This window comes from Centroberyx gerrardi, chromosome 22, assembly GCF_048128805.1.
Source record: "Centroberyx gerrardi isolate f3 chromosome 22, fCenGer3.hap1.cur.20231027, whole genome shotgun sequence".
Taxonomy (NCBI): domain Eukaryota; kingdom Metazoa; phylum Chordata; class Actinopteri; order Beryciformes; family Berycidae; genus Centroberyx; species Centroberyx gerrardi.
Window position 1 is genome coordinate 22,574,776 of NC_136018.1, and position 26,097 is coordinate 22,600,872.

General features: G+C 40.3%; 1 protein-coding gene across 1 annotated transcript in view; it reads right to left on the bottom strand.

The window, feature by feature from the left end:
* vopp1b (VOPP1 WW domain binding protein b) overlaps positions 1 to 20,031 on the bottom strand; it is a 39,971-nt gene extending 19,940 nt beyond the window's left edge. The window contains exon 1 of the mRNA XM_078291488.1: positions 19,949 to 20,031. Within this exon, the coding sequence (XP_078147614.1) occupies positions 19,949 to 20,031 (83 nt within the window). The remainder of the gene's footprint in view (positions 1 to 19,948) is intronic.
* Positions 20,032 to 26,097: the final 6,066 nt, after the last annotated feature.

Here is a 26,097-nt window from a genome sequence, read left to right on the forward strand (position 1 = left end):
AAGCTGCATGTTTCGAGATTCCTGTTTAGGTAAGGCTACTATAAAAATTATCCCTACTACCAATGTAGTCAGGCCTCAGTGGTTGTCACCTAGTATTAGTGTGCTTTAGAGCTTATCTGAGACACTCTTACCTGAGACAAAATGCTTGCTGCAACGATGAAGTTTTACTGGGTAGCCACTGATCTTTCCTAACAGCCGCTAGGCAACGGTCACGTCTCTCTTTATAAGTGGGGAAATGAAATTTATGCCCCTCCATTACCACACAGTTATTACAACCAATGACACAACATATGACAGACATGATAGCCAAGCAACCAACAACAATGGCAACAACCGGTCTCAAGCTCTAGACACACAACACTCTGTCTATTTTGAAGATTTGGACCTGAAATATGCTAAATTTCTATAGAGTAGCGGTAGAGGTAACTGTCACAGATTAAATGAATGAAAGTGAATGAGCATCCAAAATGAATGGAAGTCTATGGCCATTGTCCCCCAAAAAGTTCCTCCTTACAGACAAATCAACATAGAAGTTCCACCTAGTGGCAAGCTTGAAAAGCACTACAATGCTACCAGTTTCTTCATGAGAAGAAGAAGGGGAGAAAGCGAATCAATTTATGTAATGGTAGGTAACATTAGCTAAATTCTTTTGTCAATAAGAAGCAAGGTTACAAAGTTAAAAGATAAAATAACTTCTCAAGAGATCATTGGTTGGAATGGCTACACAAGACATCCATAAGAATCAATATCTATATTTGACAAATTATTCAAAATATCAAGAGTTACATAGAATCTGCTTTCTCATTTATTTGGCTACCTGGATAATCCTGCTCCAAGAAATACCCCAGTAATAATAATAATAATAATAATACTGTTATTGCTGTAACATGAAACATTACTGAAACATGCTCAACATTTACTTTTAGGTTTCCACACTAAAATTCCACAGAAATGCAAGCATAGGGTGCCAAGCATATTTGGACCGGTTCAATCGAACTCCTTTAGTTCGGTTCGTTTGGACAGGTGAGAACAATGCCATTCAAACTCAGGTGGCATCAAATAACCACACCAAGACTGCCTGAAAAAGTGGGACTGTGATGCGGTTTGTTACAAGTCATAACATGATCGTACCAACTACAGGAAACCACCCCGAAACATATATTTTTATGAGTATGTTGTTCGTTGTTGGACCGTTGATCCATATGGTTTCATGGGGATAAGGATGGATATTGATATCTGATAGCCAACAGTTCCTCATGCTTGGAAAGCCTAGCCTAACAAACAGAGGGCAAACCGCAGCCTGGACTGACGCCCATTCAACTTTTTATTCATGTGTTCTTACGTGGTATGAAGACCAGAGATTGTCAATTATGGCAAAGAGCACAGACAAGCACATAGTTAAAGTTTCGGATTTGTTTTGACTCCCCCGCTGCCAAAATCTTTAATCTCGGAGGATGACAGGTCACCAAAACTCTGTCCAATAAAGGAGCTACTTGTGACTCCATGTGACTTTTGGTTACAAGCCCTGGTTTGCTTCCATTTTGGCTGAACCAAATACAATAATGTTACAAAGTAAACTTTTCAACTATGGTTCGGCCCAAAGTCAAGGAACTGTAGGTGTGATTGCACCCTTAATCTACCAGCAGTCACACCTATCCTGTATTCAGGGATTGAATGGCCACTTATGGACTTTCAGGCGTCACCTGTGTGTCTCCAGTCCCTAATTTGAGTTCTTCTGCCAGAGGCTCCATCAGCAGGGACTCTCTGGTAAACATACCCATGAGGTTCTGATAACATTCCACTACTGAAGAAGGTGATTACATTTTTATGATACCTTGCAAACCAAAACTCTTTCAGAAAAATTATATGTCTCACAAGGTGCTGCCCATAAGGCCATCATGGAGATGCTGGATGTAACTTGCCTCTTCATTCATCACCTGGCCAATTGAGTGAAAAAAAGCGCACCACCTCCAGAGTGTTCAGGCGGGTTTGCAGAATAAATAGCATAGCCGTAGACAGTTGCCATATTCAGATTCAAAGGCCGCCCCTCAGGGGAGGCGACTATCTCAACAGGAAATCCTTTTACATTTTGCTCCTGCAGAGAATAGTTGTAGTTGGAATAGTATTGCCTATGTGATGAAGATATTGTGTTCTTTCAGATTGCAATATCAATATAAGTTTGATATTCTGTTCGGCTGTACTGCAATGAAATCTAGGGAGATGATGTTATGTACTTAATTTTGTTAGGTTTCTTGGTGGTTAGTGTCCAGTGTCACATTTTTGTCATGTTTCATTTACCTTGGTCCTTGTTTTTTTCACTTAAAATTAGTAACAATGCATCCATTCTGCTCAAGTTTAAATAAGCATTTTGTTTTTGAAAAGAAAACAAACCAAGACTTGCTTGCTATGGTATATTGTAATATAACACAAAGGCAGGGAAGGAGAGAGCAAGTGAAGCATTGTGAACCATTGTCCAGGAACCCTTCAGTGTTTGAGGATCCTTCCTTCCTGGGAGACGGAAGGATTATCCAGCACTGGAGGGTCCTCAAAATACAAGACACTTTAATAGGACCCTCCTGTATCTCAAGATCCTTCTCTCCCTCCCTCTTTCTCTCCTTCTGTTAAAGGCTGAGATGGAAAGAGGGACCTGACTTGCCAGACTTTCTCCCTTAAAGGATAAGTTTGGCGATTTTGGACCTATATATAATTTGTCTCTTACATACCTGTAGTACTTGGACCTGCAGACAATATTGATTCCTGAGTCGGTTGAAACAGCAAAGCTAGGCCTCTTGCTGCTAACAAAGAGTCCAAACGGGGTTTGTAAGAATATCTCCAAAAAAGCAATTTGTAGGCTCCACAGGGGAGCTGAGAGTAAACATGACACAATTCTGCCATTACTCACAGTTTCACTAATCAGGAAATCACAGAGCTATTTTCTCTGCCACAGCACAGACTGCTGTGGGGTGAAAGTGCGTTACTGGTGGAGTGATGTAGTTTTGCGGATGGTCATGTCAGATTGTAAACAGTAGAGTTTGGTAGAAGACTATCCACTGAGTGGAAATGGTGCGGTGCTGCTGCTTTACGGGCCGTGGATAGAAATACATCAGTCGGTCACCATATTGTTTTCACAGCTTTGCTTTTAAGGAGATATTTTGAAAAACCCCATTTGGACTGCTTGTTAGCAGCAAGATGCCTAGCAACAGAGCCTCACCGTTTCAACCGACAGCTGACTCTGGAGTAAATGTTCTCTGCGGGTCCAAGTACTACAGGTATGTAAGAGACAAATTATATATAGGTCCAGAATCGCCAAACCTATCCTTTAACAGGTACAGTGCATCCTGTTTGCACAGCATGAGGGAGACCCATGGTGGTTAGAATGCATCGTGTCTCTTTCTGTGCCCTGAGTTATGATATCTTGTACTGCAGATGTATCATGCTATATAAACTTGTGTACACCTTACTTCTCAAGTTCATTGCATCATATCTCACAGAAACATTGTTTACTTATATTATGGTATATTGTAAATAGCAATAACAAAGATGTGTAGAACAAAGAAATGTATTTGAAAAAGAAAAATCTATACGTTTTCAGTGTAATGGAGCATCGCGTTAGTTCAGGCAGAACACTGAAGTTGTGCACGCTATCAGCTGATCATTCATGCCACTGCTGCTGTTGACCCAAGTCGATGCAAACTCCTTCCACCACCCCAACCTCCTCCTGCTATCATCTGTACACAGGATTCTTGTGCAAGCTATCTCCGAATTATGTCTGGTTTTATGTTGGTTTTCATATCATTAAATTATATTTGTCTACTATGCCTTGGGGGGTTTATTGCGCTCCCCGCAGAAACTCTTGCATGCTGCTTTCATTTGGGGAAGCATCCTCGAGAGCAGAGCCTTTTCTGCCAAATGCAACTGTATAACCATTTGTGCTATAAATGGTCCAAACTCCTTTGACGTAAGTGTCTCTGACTGAACTGGTGGGTTGTCAGTTGGATGACAGTACATTTTAAAAATTTAAACACCCAACTTAACTCAATGTAGTCAACACTCACTTCAACCCACACAAATGTAACCAACTTTACAAAATTTCGAAGTTCAACAATAAAGTTTAACAACATTTCAAAACGTGAAACAGTGAAATAATTTCTCCTGGTACTAATAGTATTGTAGCCTTTTGTACAAACTTAACATGCAACATAAATATCTGTGGACTAGCTGTGACTCTCTTTCAAAAAGGCACTTTAACACATCAACAACCAACCTTTAATTTGGAAAATGTAAAAAAACAACAACTCTAAAGTGCAAGTAAAGCCTTCAAACAAATAAAATATTACTCTCCACCTACACATCCATCGCCCCATGAGTATTTAGATTACTGTTTGTCAATGAACGACTGCATCATGCGCTCAAATTAATGAGATTCCCTCATTTGTTGCATTCGTTCAGCATGTCGTCTCTCGCTGGCTGCCTCGGCCTCTTTAAGAAATGGCAAAAGCTCACTCTCTTCTCCTTTTCCCTTCCTCTTTCTGGCTGCCGTGGATGTAGAAACGACATGAAGACATGTCGAGTACACATGTTCAGCAGTCTGGCTTAGGCTTGGCCTTCCTTACCTAACCACAACACCCTTTGCAGTTGCTAATATAGGAAAGTGGATGTCATGATTACCCCCAATTAACTCGCTCATCTCGGTGTGAAATTTTAATTTTATAGTGCCTCTCCATGTTGAATTATTAATATCCATCACTTTCTTATATCCATCCTCCACCATCCAGAGTGCCCCACTTTCTAGCCACCTTATGCTGATGAAAGACTTGGTGGAACTGGACCGTCCGTCTCTGTGCAATTTTTTATCCTAATTAACTGTAAGAGTATGAGGATATTTCCAATAGCTTACTACAGTTATTATTATATCTCATAATATGTTTGCTAGTAGGCAACTGATTGTATTTTATCACTGCACAACTGTCCAGTTTTCAGTCCTCTGGTCTCTCCAAAAGTGATAATTTGCTTTATTTGCATGGTTTATATTTTATTTTGATTTTTAAATTTGATTTATGTCATACCCCGGGTATAAACGCTACCTGGAAGACGGGGAAGGAGATGGAAACATGGGTATTAGCAAATATCTCTACGTCAACATACTTGCCTTCGCATAACACATAGGTGATATTAATATGAACTCACAACTCACAACATATCTTAAAGTGTTAAGGAGTTACAGTAGTTTCGAGAAAAGTAATTAATATGCAAATCTATGCTTTAAGGTGCATGTGGTGTAAGTATGAAGTTCCTTTCATGTATTGTTCCAGAGTTAGGGTTACTGTTCCGACCTGTTTTGAAGCGCTGCGGCTGAGCGCTGCGGCTGCATCAGGTGAGCGCTGGAGCGCGGAGATGAGAAGACGTCTCCGGGTGTTGTTGCAATGCTAAACGTTAGCCTAGCTAACATTAGCTACAAAACGGCAGGATGCCGGCTCTTGGTCCCGCCCCTGCTTCATCCTCATTGGTTGGTAGAACTCTGAAGTGACATTGACGAGCGGTGCACTTCAGAAAAGTTGCAATTGTTTCAACTTGAGAACAGGTCCAGTGCTCACGGCCCTAGGCGCTAAAAAGAGGTGAGGTAACCGTTTTGGGTCGTAGGCGCTGAAAGCGCAACTTTTCCATTGGAAATAATGAAAGAACAGCAGCAGCACTTTTTTCACAGGTCTTTGGTGGACACGGGGCCTTACTGTGCTCCCAAGAATACATCTACACACAGACAGAAAGACAGACGCCACCATGATGACATAATGTCCTGCATACCATCATGTACCATGGTGGCAGGACAGAAAAAAAAAAGTGGAATTGAAACAAATAAATAAATACATTAAATATGTATTTTATCTAAGGTTTGTCATGTTTTATTTAGTTATGCATTTTGCAAGTTTACCAGACTTTCGCGGAATATGGAGGAAGCTCCATATTCAGGTTTAGGCGGAAGTTGTTCAGGTTTCGTTGCGTCCGATGGCTGCGTCAAAGTGAAAAAAATCGTCGAGGTTCAATTCTCCATGGCTGACGCACACGTTCTCCTTCATTGAAATAAAGTTGAATTGATTGTTTTCTGGTGAATCCATTCAAAAGTCAACGTGCTCTGTGGAGCAGGGGGGACGTCACGCTGGCGCAACGGTGATGGCAACGCGACACACCGCTGGTAGTGGAGCTCTAACGTAAGGGCATGATGTCCTCTGCACAGATCCAAATCTGCAGCGAATAAAAAGTCAATAAGGAATACATGTTTGCTGATGACTGCCTCTGTTTTTATTCATAATTTATTCAAGTAAGAACATAAAGGAGGATACTGAGAGCTAATTGTCATCAATATGCAGAATGTAGGGATGATCTAGACTTTATAGAGGATTTGTATTGGTCAGCACTTGCTCTCCAAAACCACAAGAGTTAATGCTTTGTTGTTTTGTCCATATACTTTTTCTTTTCCCTGCAGGACGGACACTACCAGGCTGCATACCTTCCACCTCCAAGACAAAATTTGTAACTTTTTTATCACTGCTATCCTTAGCCATGACGTAGTAAACTGGAGGTAATAGTCAATATGCTTGCTATATTGTGTTTTGAATTGTTGGCAAATAGTGGAATAATTTAGACCACCTCAGTAGTTAATTAACAGTATCTCAAGCTTGTTTTCTGCCATGTTTACATGCATATTCTGAATGTTTGTTATTTAGATTTCCAATGTGATGGCATGAGTATTAAATTCTAAGTAACATATTAATTAACATTCCTATATATTTGTCAGTAGTAGTTACTTTTGCAATAGAACCAGGTGGTGCGGTGTTAGATAGGAGTGGTTCTTTGCTTTCTCTTTAACAACATAATAAAATAGAATCATTAAAGTGTGTGTGTGTGTGTGTGTGTGTGTGTGTGTGTGCACTATGGGATATGTATCTAAAAAAAACAAATCCAATCTATAATTCAAACAAAGCCATTCTCTGCCTCATCCAATTGAAGATAAACGATTGTCATTGTTCTAAGAAAAGCTTGGCTGTTTCTTCAAAACTCACCTGATTTGAACTTGATTCTAACCTTGATGTTTCATGCCTAGTTTTACTTCAACAAATAGAAAGATAAATCTGACTGTCATAGGAGTGTGTACACAACTAACAACAGCTATAATCTATAATTAAAACATCCAACTTTCTCTGCCTCATCCAATTAAAAATAAATTACATTTATTTTTGATAAGACACAAATGAAAAGCTTAGTGTCTGATAATCCTTTCACACCCATTTCACTTCATAACAATGAACAATTGGTCTATGAAAGCCATCATTGATCAATTCCTGGCGAATGAAATCCTTTCATTAGTATAAGATAATGGTCTTAGATATTGGTATGATTAGTTATGAGTGAGGTGTGTTTGCTCTTGTGCTTATGTTTCATCAAATAAGAACAGAGGACATAAGAGGAAATAAAAATAAAATCTAATAAATAAAATCTAAAGCTATTTTAGGAATCAGAGGTAAAACAAAATGCATAATGTATTAGGGCTAGACCCATATATGGGGCCAATATAAAAAATTGGATATGGCCCAGTCATCCACCTCTGATACGATACAGTTTGATTGATTATATATTTATTGCAGAATTGATCAATACTACATTGTTTGTCTACAGGAAACATAGATAGATAGATAGATAGATAGATAGATATGTCTGTTTTCATAAATGTTAATGCATGTATGCATGAAAAGGTAAAATAAGCTAAGCTATTAAATAACACAAACCCTAACCAAGCCCTCTACTGGACCACTTAGGTTTTCATTAGCCCCCTTTCCACTGAAGCCCAAAAGCCCAAGAACTTTGGCCCAGGAACTCTAGCCTGGAACTTAAGCACTGGGCTAAACTTGTTAAAGTGTTTCCACTGAGCAACCTGGTCCCTGCGTAACCATGACAACTAACTTACACAACTGCTTGTCATCAAACATGGCAGACAACGCTGCTGTCAAATGTACCGTATAATCATTAACATTAGTTTTAAAAAAGAAGAAGGTTGCAGGATGAGGCTAACATCATTCACATAAAAAAACAAAGTGTCATCGCTGGGCAGTGATTTAAACGCCTACTGAAGGCGTTAAAGTAAAGAAAAACTGCCTTGCCTACGTAAGCAAAGGCATTTTTTTTCCCTTTAACATTAGTCCTTTACTACTGTGTGTGTCAAACTTGGAAAGTGAGTGATAGTAATTGCGGTATTTTCTAGACAGCTAAATAAGGTCAATGTTGGTGTTAATATATGGTATCAGGCTAAAAAGTTGTTTCTAACTCGTAACAGTCTTATTTTTCTATGTGTAGCAAGATGTATTTATTTATTTTATTTTTTTCTAAGATAGCAGCTGAAAGTAATGCAGATTTAAGAATTAACATACCTAGTTTCTAAAAGGCAGATGCTCATTAATGTAGGAATGGCTGCACTCAGTTACAGACGTTACTAAGCAACACCCCCTATTTGACAAAATATAGAATGTGATGATGTATAAGCATCAGGGCTAACAGCTTTGGCCCTGAGGATTTGCAAGGGCCAAGTAGTGGGGCTTGAGTTCCTGGACTAGCCCTGTTTTGGCCTAGGCCAACCCAGTGGAAAGGGGTCAGGAACTCTGGAACTAAGTTCAAGCACCAGGTTTGGCCCTCAGTGGAAAGGGGGCTATTAATTCACAACCTGACAGTACTGGGTAATGTTTTCCACATCCCTCTCTTTGGGTTTTCATTCCAACCAGATTTTGCTTCTCATTTTAGCTCATTTTACCCACCCTTTAACAGAATTAAACTTTACCTACCTTTTTAGGGTGACATAAACCTTAATGACGGTAATTCTTAGTATGCATCATAAGTAGTGTCAAACTGATTAATATTAAATGTTATATGAAAACAGTCTTTTAAGGGAAAAAGTAGAAACTTGGTTATGCATTGGTACAGAAAAGTACAAGGCCAGCTGCAGAACAGCATCTCTGGAACAGTATGGGAGTTCAATGGAAAAAAGAATAAAATACTAAAAGTCAATGGTCTAAGGTTTCAGTAATTTACTTCCTGACTATGTATAGTGCCTAGTTCAGGTTCCTTTTATTACCGCACAGCCAGGACAGAGTCATTCATTTCAGCATGCTCTGACATTTACGCATAACAAACTTCAGTGCAACAGACAAAACAGAATGATAATGTTACCCTAGATCCCCCTTTCTGCTTCGTAAACACAATTTTAAAAAGTTCACTTTTTAGACGGCGAGGCTGGCAGCCTTGGAGCCGAACAGAACAGAGGCAAGCTGCGATTGATCAGCCTATGGAGAGCGGCAGGGTGCCTGCATTATAAAGCCGCAGCGTGCATAAAAACGCAGTGTGTGTGTGTGTGTGTGTGTGTATTGTGTTGTGTGATAGATGGCTGTGGATAGGCAGCACAGCAGTGTACCTCAGACTCTCAGTGCTGTCTGGCATTTGCACACTAGATCAGGGATTGGTCCATGGAAGGCCGAGAGTCTGCAGGTTTTCATTCCAACCCATCACTACAGCAGCTGATTTCACTGAGTAACTCCTTCAACCAGACAGGAGGAACTAATCAGTATAATGAGCTGCAGCAGTGTTTGATTGGAATGAAAACCTGCAGACTCTCGGCCCTCCATGGCACGTTGCCCATCCCTAGCTTAGACCTTGCCAGCCTACTTATTTCTAAAACTATCACCTACTGTATTTTTTTTTCTTATTATTTGATATACTTCACTGACCTCCCCAAGGGTGGAATTCTCCTTTCTTATCCTGTCTGGGGTGGGGCCCAAGCAGGTATGGGTGAAGTATCTTTTTCAAGGATACTTTAACAGGTATAGGGTTAGGTTTAGTATGGCCACACATGGGATTGAACCCAGGCCCCTCAGGTTGGGGGATGACCTCACTCCCGCGACCCCAATCACTCACTAGGCCATCCTGCCACCATTTGCAACACATCACATCAAATACTGTCTTTATAAAAATTTGCTTTTCAGCATGTTTGCTTTGATAGCTTTATAGAAGAGAGAAACAGGAAGGATGACAGAAAGATGATGTGCGATGAAGGTCCCACGCTGGATTTGAACCCAAGATGATTTGGGTACATGGTATTTGCCTTGGTCAACTGAGTCACCAGGTTGCCATGCAATATATATATGTATATATATATATATATATATATATATATATATATATATATATATATATATGAGACTCAAACATACATCTTGTGGAAACAGAAAAGACTGAACACTGTTGGACTCCCCCTGGAAATGAGCCACGCTAATTCAAGCACTGGTGCATTTTTGCATGTAGTTTTGATTATTTTCAAATCTGAACGCCATTTCCGTTAGATTTTACTCTCATTTCACCCTACTATTTGACTCATATATGTACAGACATAAAGCGGATGCTCACAGACACTAGCAGGCGCTTGCGTGCCTGTGTAAGTCGTCTATCCACTTTATCATCATCTCATCACCAGGGATGGGCAACCATGTGCCATCGTGACCAAGGGGTTGGCAGGTTTTCATTCCAACCAAACACTACAGCAGCTGATTAAACGAATTAATTCCTTCTCTCTGGATGACAGGACTGGCAAAGCAGTGTGCTGTTCCTAAGTGCCACATTTATTCAGTTTGAATGCAACCACAGCCCTCTTCAATCAGCTGCATGTACTTGGCATCAAATACTGTGTGAACTTGATCTCCTTTTGAAATTATGAACATCAAATATTCTGTTGGACAAATATCCTTCTTACAAGATAGAGCTAGCAAAGCAGTCTGATGTTTAGGTGTGCATTTATTTAGTTTGGGATACCCACAAAGTATTTAAACTACAAGCATTTAAATATTTAATCTGGACAGAAATAAATAATGAATACAATTCACTGTTTTTATCTAGGTTTCTGGTGAATTAATCATGATCTGTCCTTTTTTAAGCTGAATATAATTTTTATCCTATCTTAGTTATTTTTTCCTCAGTGTCTGCAAATGCATGATAGCGCATGTTTTGTTTTTTTGCGATTCATGTCAGCTTCCTGTACCTTCACAATGTGACAAATGGCTGTAGGAATTGCAGACTGTGCACTCAAGTCTCTTTATTTTCATATACAGGCCAATATCACCACACACTGGATCTGTTTTATGTATCTTCATATGGTAAATGATATGTGGGACATTATATGTCATGGTGGCATCTGTCTGTCTGTGTGTGTGTGACCACATTCTTGTGATTCTTGTGAATAACTCAAGAAACATACATGACAGCAATGTCATACTTTCACCACAGGTTCCCCCTAGAGCTGGTGACCTGATTAGATTTTGGAGCACCTTGTTGCATAAATGGAGAAATGATTTTCTTGAAACTACTATAACTCTTTAATGCTCTCAGCTACAGAGTTCATATTAATTAGATTAATTATTAATTAATTAGAGAAGGTTTAGAGACATCATCCCTGAACACTGGGACAGAAGAAACAACCAGTGACATAACAAACAAACACTTATTATCCGCCTCCAAAACTGTCCAAAGAAGGCCTAGTCTAGCTGAAACGGTATTGAAGCTTCTGAATCAGTGATCTACGGCCTAAGACTGAAGACCTGGACTGGAACCCTGCTGTTGGCACCCTCCCCTGGGGCCCATTGGGAGAACAAGTCATTGGACCTCTCAGTACCACCCTTGGTACCATCCATGGTCTATTTGAAGATATGTGACTGGATCTACACCAAGGCCCAATCTTTGACAGATCCTTTGGTGATTCACGTGGGACCCAACACCCAATATCTAGATGGATGGCCTTTCTCCAGGATAGCCGGAAGTAGCTGGATACCTTGGGGTGCTAACAAAAGCTATGTTGAGACCATTGGCAAGTACCTGGCTCTTTATCTAGTAAATAGTGCCATCTCACGCACCAGTCTACTCCACATGAAGATCCTCAAATTGCCAAATCCTAGAACAGAGGTGCAGCTTAACATGGAATGGCTCATGCCTTTCCGGTAAACCCTGCATTCAACTTTACAAATGAGGGAAGAGTCATGGGATATGTTCTACCAAAGTTAATCCTATCCCTAAACCAAAATCCTAACCCCAAACTATCCTACAAGTGGTAATCTACGAGAGTCTTTTTCCTTGGATTTTCTTTGTCTGTTCAGCCATGGTGGCTATAGCTTTCATGAACTGACTATAGGTTGAATCACTATTGGGTTACATCAATCGGTGATAGAGATTAACAAAACAAACTTTAACCTTAACCCTTACCTTAATCTAAATCTAATCCTATGTCTAATTTTACCCTTAAATGCAAGTCCTCATCCTAAACTACCCCCTTGTAGAAGTGAGGGCTGGCCAAAATTTCCACACTCATCTTTGTATCTTTGTGAGGACATTTGGTCTTCACAGAGATAGAAGTACAAGATCACACAGGAGGGAAGAGAGAGTAAGAGGTAGAGTGAGAGAGAATTAAAGTATTCCTCTCTTTTCCCAGGAGATGTGGGACAGCCAGGCCTGAAATCCTCCGCGTAAAGCTCTTAAGTTTGGCTGCAGGCAAACGAAACTGAGCACCATGGGAAAGGCCTTGGTGGAGGAAAAGAAGTGGTAAGAGTCTTAGCAGCCGAAGTGGGCTAAAGCCTTTTGGGCAGAGCTCATGATTAACAAGGGCCAAGGACATTTCACACTCGTTTATCAGAGTATAAAACATGTGATTGGGACAGTATCCAGGGTGATTTTCTGGGCACCAGAGTCCATTTTTCAGCTTGGAACTAACAACACTGCAAAAGTATACTGTAGGTAAGGAGAAACTTTCAGAAAAACATTGTATGAAACCACAGTCACTGGTTTAATGCTGTCAACCACCGAAAGCACATTACTGAACTACAATGACCATAATCCATTGCGTCTATGAGAACGGGGTAAGTTGAGCCTGTGGGTAAGATGTATCTAGACAACCAAACACAAAATTTATCATGTGATCACAGATTTAGGAAAAAATGAGTAATTTCCCTGACTCTGTGATGGAGGAGAGCACATGGAGAAAGTGGTAAGAGAGCAAAGTAAAAAAAAAAAAAAAAGATTTTCACTGTCAGATGGTTTCATCATGATCAAAATGTCATGATTCTTCTGTCTAAAAGGAAGTATATGTTTGAGGCTTATTAGTTTAAGGCTGTAAAAGGTACATGAGCCTAACATATGAACCTAACAACTGTGGGCCTGAGTTGCTGTGTGAAGTAGTTTTGTCAAAATGGTGGTTGCGGGGTAAAATGTGCTACTAGCCCTGGGGCAAGTTGAGTCAATGGCTCAGCTTACCCAAATCTAATTACATCTGCCACAGTCACACTATTAAAATGTAGTTAAGTACCTATATGTGGTCAAGTGTTATTTTCTAATATTATTATGGAGCAGATATTAATATGTCACGGGACTACAAACAAACACAAAACAAGCAGGTATTCAGTCTAGGGATGCCCCGATAAAGTTTTTTGACGCCGATCGCCGATTGTCTATGAGCCATATCTGCCGATACCGATCGGCCATAGATAGTTTTTTTGTTTTGTTATAGCAGCTGGTATAGCAGTATTATAGGTCAGTTTCCATTTTACATACAATTCATCCATCAAATTGAGTCCTGGTTAAAAAGTATCCACATTTTCTTTTTTTCTACCTCAATATTTACTTGATCATTATGTAAACAAAACCATGTGCGTTCTAGGTAGTGCAACATGATTTAGTGAGATAATGAAGCACAAGACTCAGACTGTTGCCACTTGCCTGTGTTGTTGAGTCGAGTTAAATAAATGGAGACACCCTCCGAAGATATATATCCGTTTCTGTCTTTGTTTTTGTATAAGTGAATGTTCTTAAGAGAGAGAGAAATGAGACTTTTCAGTTGCCTCTCCGCTGTTAGGGTCTCGACTGTCGTCCAGTACGACGCGGACAGCGGTGCAGAGTGCAGACCATTATGTAAACAAACGCACATGGCATGCGATGAATTGATGCGTTAAATAAGCAGAGAATTAAATGAGGGGAAATAGCGGGCGTGACGGACTGTGACGTTACTGGTTGTCCATGAAGATTTGTGTTTTTAATTAACATGTAGTCTAAAGAAATATGAATTCAAGAAGTTCAAGAAGAGAAATGGCTCACATGTTTTGCGTCATCAATTGGTTTTTGCAATCGCCGACTATAAAGCATTATTGGAATTCTCCGATCTCATATTTATACTGAATATCGGCCGATTCCGATTGCTGGCCGATCGATCGCGGCATCCCTAATTCAGTCCCATTAGAGGAGCAGCCAAGAAAGAGTCAAAAAGAAAGCTGATTCGATCAGTGGCAAGGCAACAGAAGACAGAATTTCTCTCTCTCTCTCTCACACACACACACACCACAAACGCAGTGTTGACAGTTGTGTAGAGCCAAGTTGCACATTGTTATCCTTTTGAAAATAAGATAAATTATCACCATGTTATTTTGAACTAAACATCAGTTCTGAATGTGATTCTTAGAAGAGACAGAATAGACAGACAGATTGTCTGTCTGAAAAGACTTTAAAGGACAGAAAGGGTTTAAGTTACATAACCTTTGGGGTATGGAAGAGTGCCACATTTTACCCCGTAGGGCTCAACTTACCCCTATCCTGGGGCAAATTGTGTTTACTGGGTCGTACTTCTACTGCTAATACTTTATCCACAGACAATGTTATAATTTCCATGGGTGCGCAACAACCTTAAAGCAATATTCCACTTAGTTTTAACATGGGCGGTATTTGGCTCTTGACCACCATGAAAACCAGAATATAAACTAATTACCAAGATTGGATGCAGCGTTTGGATTTTTACTTCCCATTAATATGAATGAGGCCACAAAAACAGCCTGAAAACTGACATTTGGTGAACAGATTCAGCAACAGATCCCAATCATCATTTGAATGGATTGAACAGAGGAATAAAGCGCTTTTTGCACAAAGTTCATCAAATTAATCACTTTGAACGAATCATTTTGGACTTCAGCATGTATCGAGACACCAATGGTACATACATACGTTTGTATATTTCAGGCAAACATCGAATAATGGAAAATAAGAGTCCACAAATTCACATAATTAATTAATTAATCTAACAGCTTCATTCATGTATTATTTTTTACATTAAACAGTAAAATTAACAGCTAATGTGGGTCCAGTTTAAAATCCATTATCCATGCTTATGGTACTACAATATACAAATATTTTGATATTATTTCTGAATATTATTTCACAGTATTTTAGTAAGCTATCAATGAGTAACCACTCTGTCACTGTAATAGTGACTGAGCGAGCATGTGAGCCCTCTACTGGACTACTGAATGTACTGCATGAGTCAGAAGGCTTGAGGATCTATGAAAAAAGTCGAAAAGCTTGAAAGTTTTTTCATTTAGATGTCCTGATTCAAATATACTGATACAACAGAAAGAATCAAACTGCCCACCACTACCTTCTATTTATTCAAAACAAAGGAAAGACCTACCAGACACCGGGTGTTTAGAACAGCAAATAGTAGGGAGTAGCAAAACGGACAGTTACTTATATGAAAATGCTGTGGACTATGGACCCGTTTCACAGCAGCTATTTTGATGTGTCATAGCAGGGTAAACACAGGTGTAACTAATAACATTAATGATGGTTCTATTCCATTTAGGTTTGCCACAGACATTCCCATTAGCCAGCATGCACAATACCAGGACCTGGCACTGGAACAACTACATGGAATGGAACCATCATTAATGTTATCAGTTGCACCTGTGTTCACTCTACTATGACACATCAGAATGGGTGCTGTGGAAAGGGTCCACTACTTTAAAGCTACAATAAGCAATATTTTCTGACCATTTAAATTTACAAGTACACTAACAGCAAAGCCACTTCTCCCTCCCTCCCTCCGCTGTACTACGGAGCCCAGCCAAGGACAAACATTGCAAAGCACCGTGCATAAAGGCTAACAGCTAAGCTAACCGTACCTCCGGAGAAGTGACGACAGTTACCAGTCTCGCTTTGCCAGGCCTTTTTCCTGCTGAAGGTTACGTGCGCCACAAACAATGACAAGTGAAGAGGTAGGTAGTAGTTTATTAGCTTAAGTTTACTCCCGGGCTTCATTGAGTCCGCCATTATGTGATACTTTTCAGGAATGGAGGAGGTGAGGGCCGTTTTTACAGAGTGAAGGAGGTGCCAAGCTAGTTAGCTAGACATAGCACACATTAGTTTCAGGATTGGTTATAAGGTCTGATATCACTTACTGCAGGTTTGAGTTCTCTCTTTTCCTAAGCTACAGACATCAAGGCTGGAAACTATCTGTTATGCCACAGGCAACAAGCCAAAGGCCACAACTTTTAATACTTTACCAGCCAAATTGGACTTGCCAAAGTTCCCACTAGATTATACAAACGTAAAAAAACAAAACAAATGGTGTCTTTGCTGCTAATCTCAATTTGTTTCATTTGTTTCTTTGCTTTTGGACAACTTTGCATTTTCTCATCTCTCTTTCTCTGTTTTGTCATTTGTAAACTTTGAAAACTGAGATTTGTTCGCTGGAATCTCATGCTGGCTTTCAAGACAGGGCTAGACAGGGTGTACTCACAGTAATTTGTCACCTGTCTTACAGTTCTAGCTACTGTCTAATACACATTTATTTATATGAAGATGTTGTGGATTATTAGTTGAATAATGTGTTTAAAAAAATGAACTATGTGGCTTCCTGCCTTTGTTCAGGGCAGAGCGCGAGAGGCAAAAAGGGAGGGCAGAGAGGAGGAGAGAGAAAGCAAGAGAGAGGAGGAAGGTTTTCCCCCAAATTGTCTTCCATTACCGAGGTGATATCTCTTTATCGATGCTCTCGCTCTATCTCTCATCACCACTCTAGCTTTGGCCAGCAGCTAACAAAGCAGATGGATGAAAGTTGTAACTGTGGGAGAAGCATGTTGTCTATCTGAATCAGTACAACACAGATTTAGAGTAATGGGAAGAGCAAGGTAGTTCCACCCAGGCTTACAGGGTACTGAGTAGCCCTGGTACAGGACTCCTTGGGAATCTTTTGCTGTATTAGTTGTTGCCTCTCCCAAAGGGCCCTGTGCTACTCCATTAAGATTTCTCCCTACGAAATTCTATTACGAAAAAACTATTTTGAATTTAACTTTCCCAAACAGGTGTCCGTAATCCTCCTTCAAAAATGCCGTGAATGAACATAAAATGTATCATTTGAAGGTAAGTAGATCTTCGTCACTTACGGGATAAGCTCAGCCGCAATGTGTTGCTCCTGTGTTAGATGGGACCCAAAGAACCGATGACAGGCTCTGGGTCTATCCATCACTTTACTGTCCCATCACAGGCTCAATAATTCCGCCACATGAAAAATGGCCCAGCAAAAAGAGCAGCATCAAAACCAGCAGACCCAGTAACTGTGCCTTGCACTGGAACCCAGCAGCACTGCTGCTATAGCTAACGTTCCTCCTGCTAGGTCAACGGAAAGCTGGAATTACATTCAACTGTGAGAGTTTTATGCATTATGCACGATTAAAGATATTTTTTAAATCGGTTTGCCATACCTCTTGGGCTCATTCACTCCCATCCAATTCCAAACAACATAGAAAACAACTCCCCAGACGTCTAATTCGGTCGGTAAAGGTAATCCATCACTGTGTCTTGCAAAGTTGCATCAGAGCGCTAATATCAGGCTATCAATTCTTACATTTTAAAAGATGCTCCATTCACCGTTTCATATTAAAGCCCCTAAGTGTAGAATATTTACCTCAATATATCATTCTCAAATTAATTTTGATAGCATAGTATCATGGCTGTAGTAAAATAAGAGCATTGCAGTGAAAATTGGTTTATTCTATGTGTTGCTTTATACGCGTTTATTCTAGGTGTCCCCGGGTCGGGTACATTTGGCAGAAATGTGCAGGACTGACTCAAGGCACAAAGGAGGAGCCTCAACCAAAACAGGAAAAGGACTGCCTCACTCTACTTGTTTGCGGCATGGAAGTATTATCAAAGATATATCTTCCCTGAATAGAAGATTCACCACTCTCAGAATGGACAGAGAGGGCACGCAAAGCACAGTTAAGTGCAAAATGAATAAGGGTCAATGGGGGATTTCACAAAGTCACAAACCATTGTAATTTGAAGCCATTAGCGGTCTATACTCTCTCATTTCTAGTGAGTGTGTCCATAGAAGGTATACATTTGTCAAATGAATTTGATACCATAATTTTTGAAAACATTACGTTTTATTTTCTTATCCTATGAGTGACACGTGCCACGCACGTACGTGTTGAAACTCATTCACCTGACACGGCCAAGAAGAAACAAAAGAGACAGGGAGTGGCGTATCTTCCGTTCAGGGAAGATCATCTTTGGTATTATAAGTGAACAAATATACAAGATACACATACAAGTCCAGATGCTGTCCAGTCCCACAGCACCTAGCTAGGTGTGCAGCATCAACTGTTGCTGTAGTTGATGTTACTACAGTCCTGGAATAATCAGGATAACCACAGCAAACCCAATGTATTGTCAAAAAGAAGAGATCCACTCTACTATACAGCTATACTCCAGTAGGTTAGCTATCTTTCAGTATCATAGTAGCCTGTTAGCCAAAATGTTTCATTAGCATTGCCCAAACTTAATACATGACTTTATCAATCTACTTGTAACTTAAATATTCACCAGAAAAAATATTTTGTGACACATAGATTAGTCAAGTGCAGTTACAAACACACATTGTGATACAAACACTGAGCGAGACAGCATCACCGAATATGTGGAGAGAGAACGCCGTTTCGTTAGCATTGGTTTCGTTAGCAAACAAAGCAAGCTAAAGCTAACGTTTTCGATTCACTCAACCAATAGCTAATGTTCTCTGCGGTTGCATTTGACCGGCCTTCTGTCAATCACAACCCAGTCAAGCCAACATACAAACCAAAGACTTCCACCAGCTTCAGTATGTACATTGAAACCAAAATTAAAGCTTGACTTTACACAGTTACAGGTATAACATTGCTGCACTCTTCTCTACTGGGAAAATATTTATTTTGATGAATTAAGATGAAAGAAAAATAATGGGATAAAAACAATGGAACACCTTTTTAATATGGGTTTCTAAAGGCAGATAGATATACTGATATTTTTGGACTGAAACTGGTGATAGCTGATATTTTGTGCCAAAGTTCAATATCTTTACATTTGACCATTTTCATTTTATTCTTGGATGGAAAAACCTCTGAAATTTATACCGTGGGACACTAAAACTCTCCATTGGAACTCAGGAGAATATTCATGCATATTTGTGCGGAATCTGATCAAAATGTCTCATTAGAATCAATTCAGCTTAAGGGCTTCCTATAGACAACCAGTGTAGTATTTACCCATTCTACAATAAATTCTGCATCATATCATATCATATCATATCATATCAGAGGTGGACGACAGTGACTGGAATATATCCAATTTTTAATAAAAGCCCAATATCAACCTGTTTTATCAGTCTATAATAACCCCAGGAGTGAGATGAGAATAAAGACATTGGTGATAGAGGAGGGAATCGAGGGAGAGAGACAGGATCAAGTATTCCATTAGCACTTATTATGGCATGATTTTGTTTCCTTGCTGTATTGCGCTGCACTAGAGAGAAACCCAGTGCACCTGGATTAGCAAAAAGAAATAGCGAGGCACGAGCTGATAGAAGGACAATGTATGGTGCAGAAGAGAAAGGAGTAAGAATAAAAAAGAATACTGGGGTTTTTCTTAGCATCTAATTGTGTGCGGGCTGGCATAATATCTTGTTCAATAGCATATATAGCCAGCGATAGCATTAATTTTTGTGTGTGTGAATTGAGGATTGAATTTTGGGCATAAAGACGCAAAGAGAGAGAGAGGTAGATAGATGGATGGTACTTACATGAAGTAGATGGGGTACCCGCCCTCAAAGTACCAGCAGTACTTTTTGGCTTCTACACACTGAAAGAGAGAAGACAAGATCATGTTAATCATTTAAAAGAGACACCATGCACACAGCCCGCATTTTCACTAATTAGGTTACCACAGAGTCAGCTCTATAATAAGCCCTGAAAGTCTCAGGCTCAGAATGAATGATAACAACACCTTTACTTCATGACAGTCATATAACTGTTGGGATTTGATTTGTTCAACAAATTCCTTTTTTATAGGAAAAAGACTTCAAATTTTTCTTGCGATTAGCATTAGACCGATATATGGGGCCAATATTGGCCTTTAAAAATAGTATATCAGCCAGCATTTATTGTTCAATTGATCAATACTACACTGGTTGTCTATGATTCTGATGTGACATTTTCATCAGATCCTACATAAGTATGCATACATTCTGGTCAGCATTTCCATCTAGGCATGTGTCTAAGAGGCTGTAGTATTTTCATCAGGTCCTGGTTCAACTGCCATGTCTGAAATGCCTGTGGTAGAAACCTTTATAGACCAGCTGATGGACCGTAACTTACTGCTCCTGCTGACGCTAGTTTTCACTGCAGAACTTCTTCCATTTCACATTCCACTACAATTCAAATAGCTTGTGAAAGCATTTGACTAGCTAGTAGAAGATTCATTTCAAGTTCCCTAGTTTCCTGGTAAGGTGCATCACGTCATTTTTCTTTAGATTGTTAGACTGAGGTTTTGCAAATTGTTTTGACTTCTTCGTTGTGGGCTTAATCTTTTGTTGAGGATGTAACGTTAGTGAAGTAGGCCTTGCTAAGCGTACACCGATGTTAGCAGTTAAGTTGTAGTAGTGAGCCATTGTTGGTGATTTGGTTTTATTTATTATTTTTATGTTATATTTTTAATGTATTTTTTCCCTTCTTGGAGCCATTCCCTAAGTCTAAATTCATCTCAAAATCCAACGAGGCCAAGAAGTTTCTGTCACTCAATCCCTACGGTGAGCATAAAGCTCATCATCTTATATCATATAGGAAACCATTTTCATAGTCTAATTGGATACTGATTGGAGTCGGTCTACGATGAAATGCACAGCGGCGGACTCAGCAGGGATCCTCCTGCATCCTATTACTGCGAAACCTCCTTTTTCCATTAATGGCTCAGTATGGACCGAGCCATTTCATAATTGATACAGCTCCGGCGTCGAAGCTAACCGTTAGCTCGTCGGCCGACTGGAGAGCACCTTTGATTAACTGCGTTTGAAATGATGCTCTGTGAAAGTATAGCCCCGCTTTGTAGTGGTGGAGAGAGGATTTTCTGCTTTATCAATCTGTGCCCTGCAAAGAAGGGGTAGAAGAGAGGCCGAGGGTGTCGAGAAGAAAGTGAGGCAAGGTGAGATAGGAGAGAGAAAGAGGCGGTTGAAGGCAGGGGGAGAAACACAAGCTAAATGAACCAAGTCTTACTGAAGATGTGCAGGGCCGCGGCTAGCCTTGGGGTGGCAGACCGCATACACGGCTTCACTGCCAGTTGAGCTTTTCATTAAAGCGGAGACATCTCTTCAAAGATAAGCACTTCAATTGAAACGTCTGGCAAATGAAAACATGCAGTACGGTGGATACGGGTATGAAATGGATAGGAAATTCAGACATATCGCCTTATGTTGCTCACTGAACTCAATTAACTCCCAGCGGTGATAAAAATGACATTCACCACTAAGGAAATGAAAGTGCCGCAGCGGAAGTGTTTTTGCATGAACAACCTTGGTGTTTCATCGGAAGGTACAACATCCTCTCCCTCAGTTAAAGCAGTAGTCTTTGATTACATTAGCCAACCCCCTCCACTCTTTGCGATGTGATAAGACAAGCCGAGTTTTACTGCTGTAGTGTCCTTGAGAATGGGACTTACATAGCTCGGTGTTGCAGAACACACACAGCGATTTAAATGATAGCATCTCGCTTTTTCTCATCTTTTGCAGTCAATCTTTCCAAACCCCAGAGAATCAGCTGGTGCAGTGCTATAGAACAGAGCCAGCACAGGATGCAGCAAGTCTATCTCTGGCTTGGAAATACTGTATGTGCATGTATTTTAATTGTCTGTCCGCTTGTTTCATCGGCCATCATACACGATATTTCAGACACTGATTGGATTGTGATTAAATTTACGGGAATGATGAATCCTCCCTACTTCCAGTAATCTCAAAACTGATTGGCCCAAGAGGAAGCACTACAATTATAGGTCAAAACAAAGTGACACATTTGTTACTGATTAGCCCAGAGGGGGACTGCATCATTCATGCTTACAGTTGCCTTGTTCATTTTTTTTCTGAAAGCAAATGAAGACATTGAGGGAGAATGAATTACTTTATTTTGTGAGAATAGAGGCAGTGGGTGGGATAGTGGGCGAGTTCGCTATTTTTTTCCCCCTCACATTTTCCCTTTGATGTAAAGTTAAGAATGAGATTACTGTTCTTTTGGCATTTGGGGAATCAGAGGGGAAGAGGAGAGGAGAATCCTTTCGCCTTCAGTTCAGCAGACATGGAGGAAAACCCATTTGCTGGTTAATGGTGGACACAAAAATGGTCGCCACGCCCAATCGGTGCCATTTTTGCAATGGCGCCAGTTCTGAAAATGTTCAGGGCATCAAAATGTACATGTATAGCAGTTTTGGTGCTTTTATGCATTTATGCATTTAGACAATTTCTAGCCTATAGTGAGGAGTTTCCTAAAGGAGATATACGTTTGGAAAATGTGACATCTGAGTTTCTGAGTCATGTGAGCCATATACCTCAATCTTTCCCAGATTCAGGGTTCCCTTTATGATACAGATATTGATTCTCGTGTACAGCACTATAAAATGATTCTTTAGGCTTGTACCATAGCAGAACCCTTGATGGTGCTGTAAAGAACCATTTAAGAATATATGAAATCTTCCAAACCAGCAGTATTAAAATAACTTTTTAAATACCGCACTGGGTTCTTTATTCTTGCCAGGTTTTTTATTATTATTATTAACAAATCAGAGGATTGTTTGAGTCGTTATGGTTCAGTGCCCTAACCAAAGACTCCTTGAGACTTCAAGGCAGATTCAGGCCCAGTTTTGATGATAAAAAAAGAAAAAAACAACATGGACACAACAAAATCTTGCCCAATCTCTGCCCTCTGTGGAAAGCAGAGTGGGAGGCTGGCATGGCAGGTCGGCCTGTTTGGTGGCTCACACAAACATGGCAACACAATAGGTTATTTGTCAAGCTGTTTGGTGGAGAATGGGACCATACTGAGACACTTTGGCTACGGAGTAATAGCAGGAACAGACAGAGACAGTGTGTGTGTGTGTGTGAGTGAGAGAGCAAGAGAGAGAGAGAGAGATGGCAGGCCCCCCCCTCACCCTCAGCATGGCTGTCTGTGACCAAATAGCTCTCCCAGCTTAGCTGCCAACAGTGGGCGTTAAAAACCAAGGTCACTCTGTGACAAAAACAACCCCACAGCACATTACCCCAGCTGACCTCAGGAAGCGTCAGGCCGATCAACTCAGGAATATTAAAGCTAGTTTGTCTTATCAGTCTAAATCACAAAGTGGGGCTGAAACATAGAAGAGCGTCCCATCCCCGTGAACTGAGACACCATAGACTCACCCTGTTTACCCAAATTAAATTCTTGTGTCGGTATAGACACGGGTGGGAAATCTTCTCCACAAAGGAAGTGATGAATCCAAACTTCAGAGTGAAATCCAAACTGTCTCCTCAACACCAGTGAGTGAGTGCTAGACTCACCAACATTAGATATTTTTCCTTTGGTATCCTTTGGTGTAAAGCATCGCAGACCGGCCGGGTTGGTAAACATGAGTGTAGTAGTTAGTGGTTAATTACATTCACCTGGTGTCCCAGTTGGCCCCTGATTACACCAGGTGTATGTAATTAACTAGCTGGTAGGATAGAAAACCAGCAAAGCTGTGGTAGTGACAACCAGGATTCAGAACTACTGCACTACAGGATTTCTGGGTATTGAAGTGCTCAGCGCCGCCAACATGCAAAGTTGCTTCAAGCAGCTTCAAAGAAAAACCCTGCTATTCTGCTATTCTTCCTCCTTTCTGTTCTCCGTATTTCATTTTGTTAATCCAAGTTTGGAGTGCAGACACCCTCATAGCACCCCACAAGTACCATCCATCTGTTCTTCTCCCCCTCCCTCTCTCTGCATCTATATCCCCAATCTTCAATTCACTCACACACACATAGAATCTGTCACTGCTGAGCATTGAACAATATATTATGAACAGCCCAGCTACTGTTATGAGCACACTTGATGCTTGCTGTCTTCCATATATTCATCTCACTACTGGGGCCTAATGGGGCCAATATTGGCCTTTTATCAAAAACCAGATATCTTCCAGTCAGTGTGGTTCACCTCTGACATGATGGATATGATGCAGTTTGATTGATTATATATTTTTATTGCAGAATTGAAGAATTATTAGTATTAGTATCAGCTTTCAAAAACTCATATACCAAACGCCCAAAGTCCCTTACACTTAACTGTAATGGGGTTTATGGTGAGAGATTCATGAAGACAGTTCCAACATAACATGTACATGACTTTGAAAACAGGAAAAATAAAGCGCAATATTCTTAAAATATCTAGAAAACTAAACATTCATCCAGGCATCGCATGAACAAACGGCTAAGACTCAGCTTCAACTGCAACACTTCTCGACTTCGTTCCTATCCATCTACATTAGTTTGGACCTAATTTTTACTCTGTCCCCAACACTGTCAGTAATGGACACCGTCCAGCTCTGTTCATTGTCTTTCTCTAATTGGGGCTCAGTGGAAGCGCTGATAGCGGAAGAAAATGTCCCTCTCTGTTCCCTGGGGACAAAACTGACCATTACACAACCAGAGATTGTGTTTTCCTGCTTTAAAAGCGGCCCAGATGGGTTTTGGCTTGGGGACATTCGGAGGATGAATGGTTTCAGACCGGAGTGCATATTAAGCCTGAAAGAAGCGGGAGTTTGTGGTGATCTCGGATGTGTTTTGCCTTTCAAGTTGCAGTATGGATGTCATCATGAATGGAGAAGGGTCGATAAATGAAGCTCCCCAGTGAAAACCCAGTCATTACTGAACATCACTTTGCTCCACTGCACGGCTTTCAAAATAGTTTGGGTTTTGCTAGTTTAAAGCGTGCAAAACTTTCCCAAAGGAACAAAACTTTGAGTGTAACATGGTTTTCTTTGAGTAGGTTTAGACCAATATTTTGGTTTGCTAATGGATCAGGCCAATATTGATCTGGTATGGTCCAGTCAGTGTCCACCTAGAATTGATCAACACTACACTGGTTGTCTATGGGAAGCCCTTCACCTAAATTGATTCTAATGTGACATTTTGATCAGATTCCACTCAAGTGTGCATAAATATGTTTTATTATGTTTATTATCCTGGATTTCAGTGGAGAGTTTTAGTGTCCCATGATGGTCTAAATCAGTGATTCTCAACCTTTTTCATATCAAGGACCCCTAATTTAGTCCACATTAGGGCCACGGACCCCATTTGATGAGATTTTCTCTCTCAAACTCAAATCTGAGAATATTTTTATTGTTAGATATGATTTTATCCAGAATTCCATGACTATCTGTATTGTAGGTAGATAACAGTGAAACTATGATCAAAACAGTCATTCTTCTACATTCTCTAATTGTGTTAACTTCTTGTAAATGAAATAATGGTGGAGTTTAACAATTTATGAGTTTGCTGGGGACCCCCTGGAACCTCCTCAAGGACCCCTGGTGGTCCCCGGACCCCACGTTGAGAACCACTGGTCTAAAGGATGTTTCAGAGGATTTTCCACCCTGACAAGAATAAACTTCTAGGGGAAACACTGAATGCTTGTCATGTTGGGGATTTTTTTGGCATGCAAATGGTCAAATTGAAAGATTTTGAATATCAGCACAAAATATCAGATATCTGCAGCTTCAATACAGTACTACATGTGTCAGTATCAGCCTTCAAAAACCCATATCGGTCAAATCCATCTTTGTCTCACCTCACATCTTTGCATTCAATAACTAACATCCCTGTCTCTCCTTCCCTCCTTGCCTTCAGTGTCACGTCCCTTCTTCTCATCTTCTTCCTGTCCTCCATACATCATTCCTTTC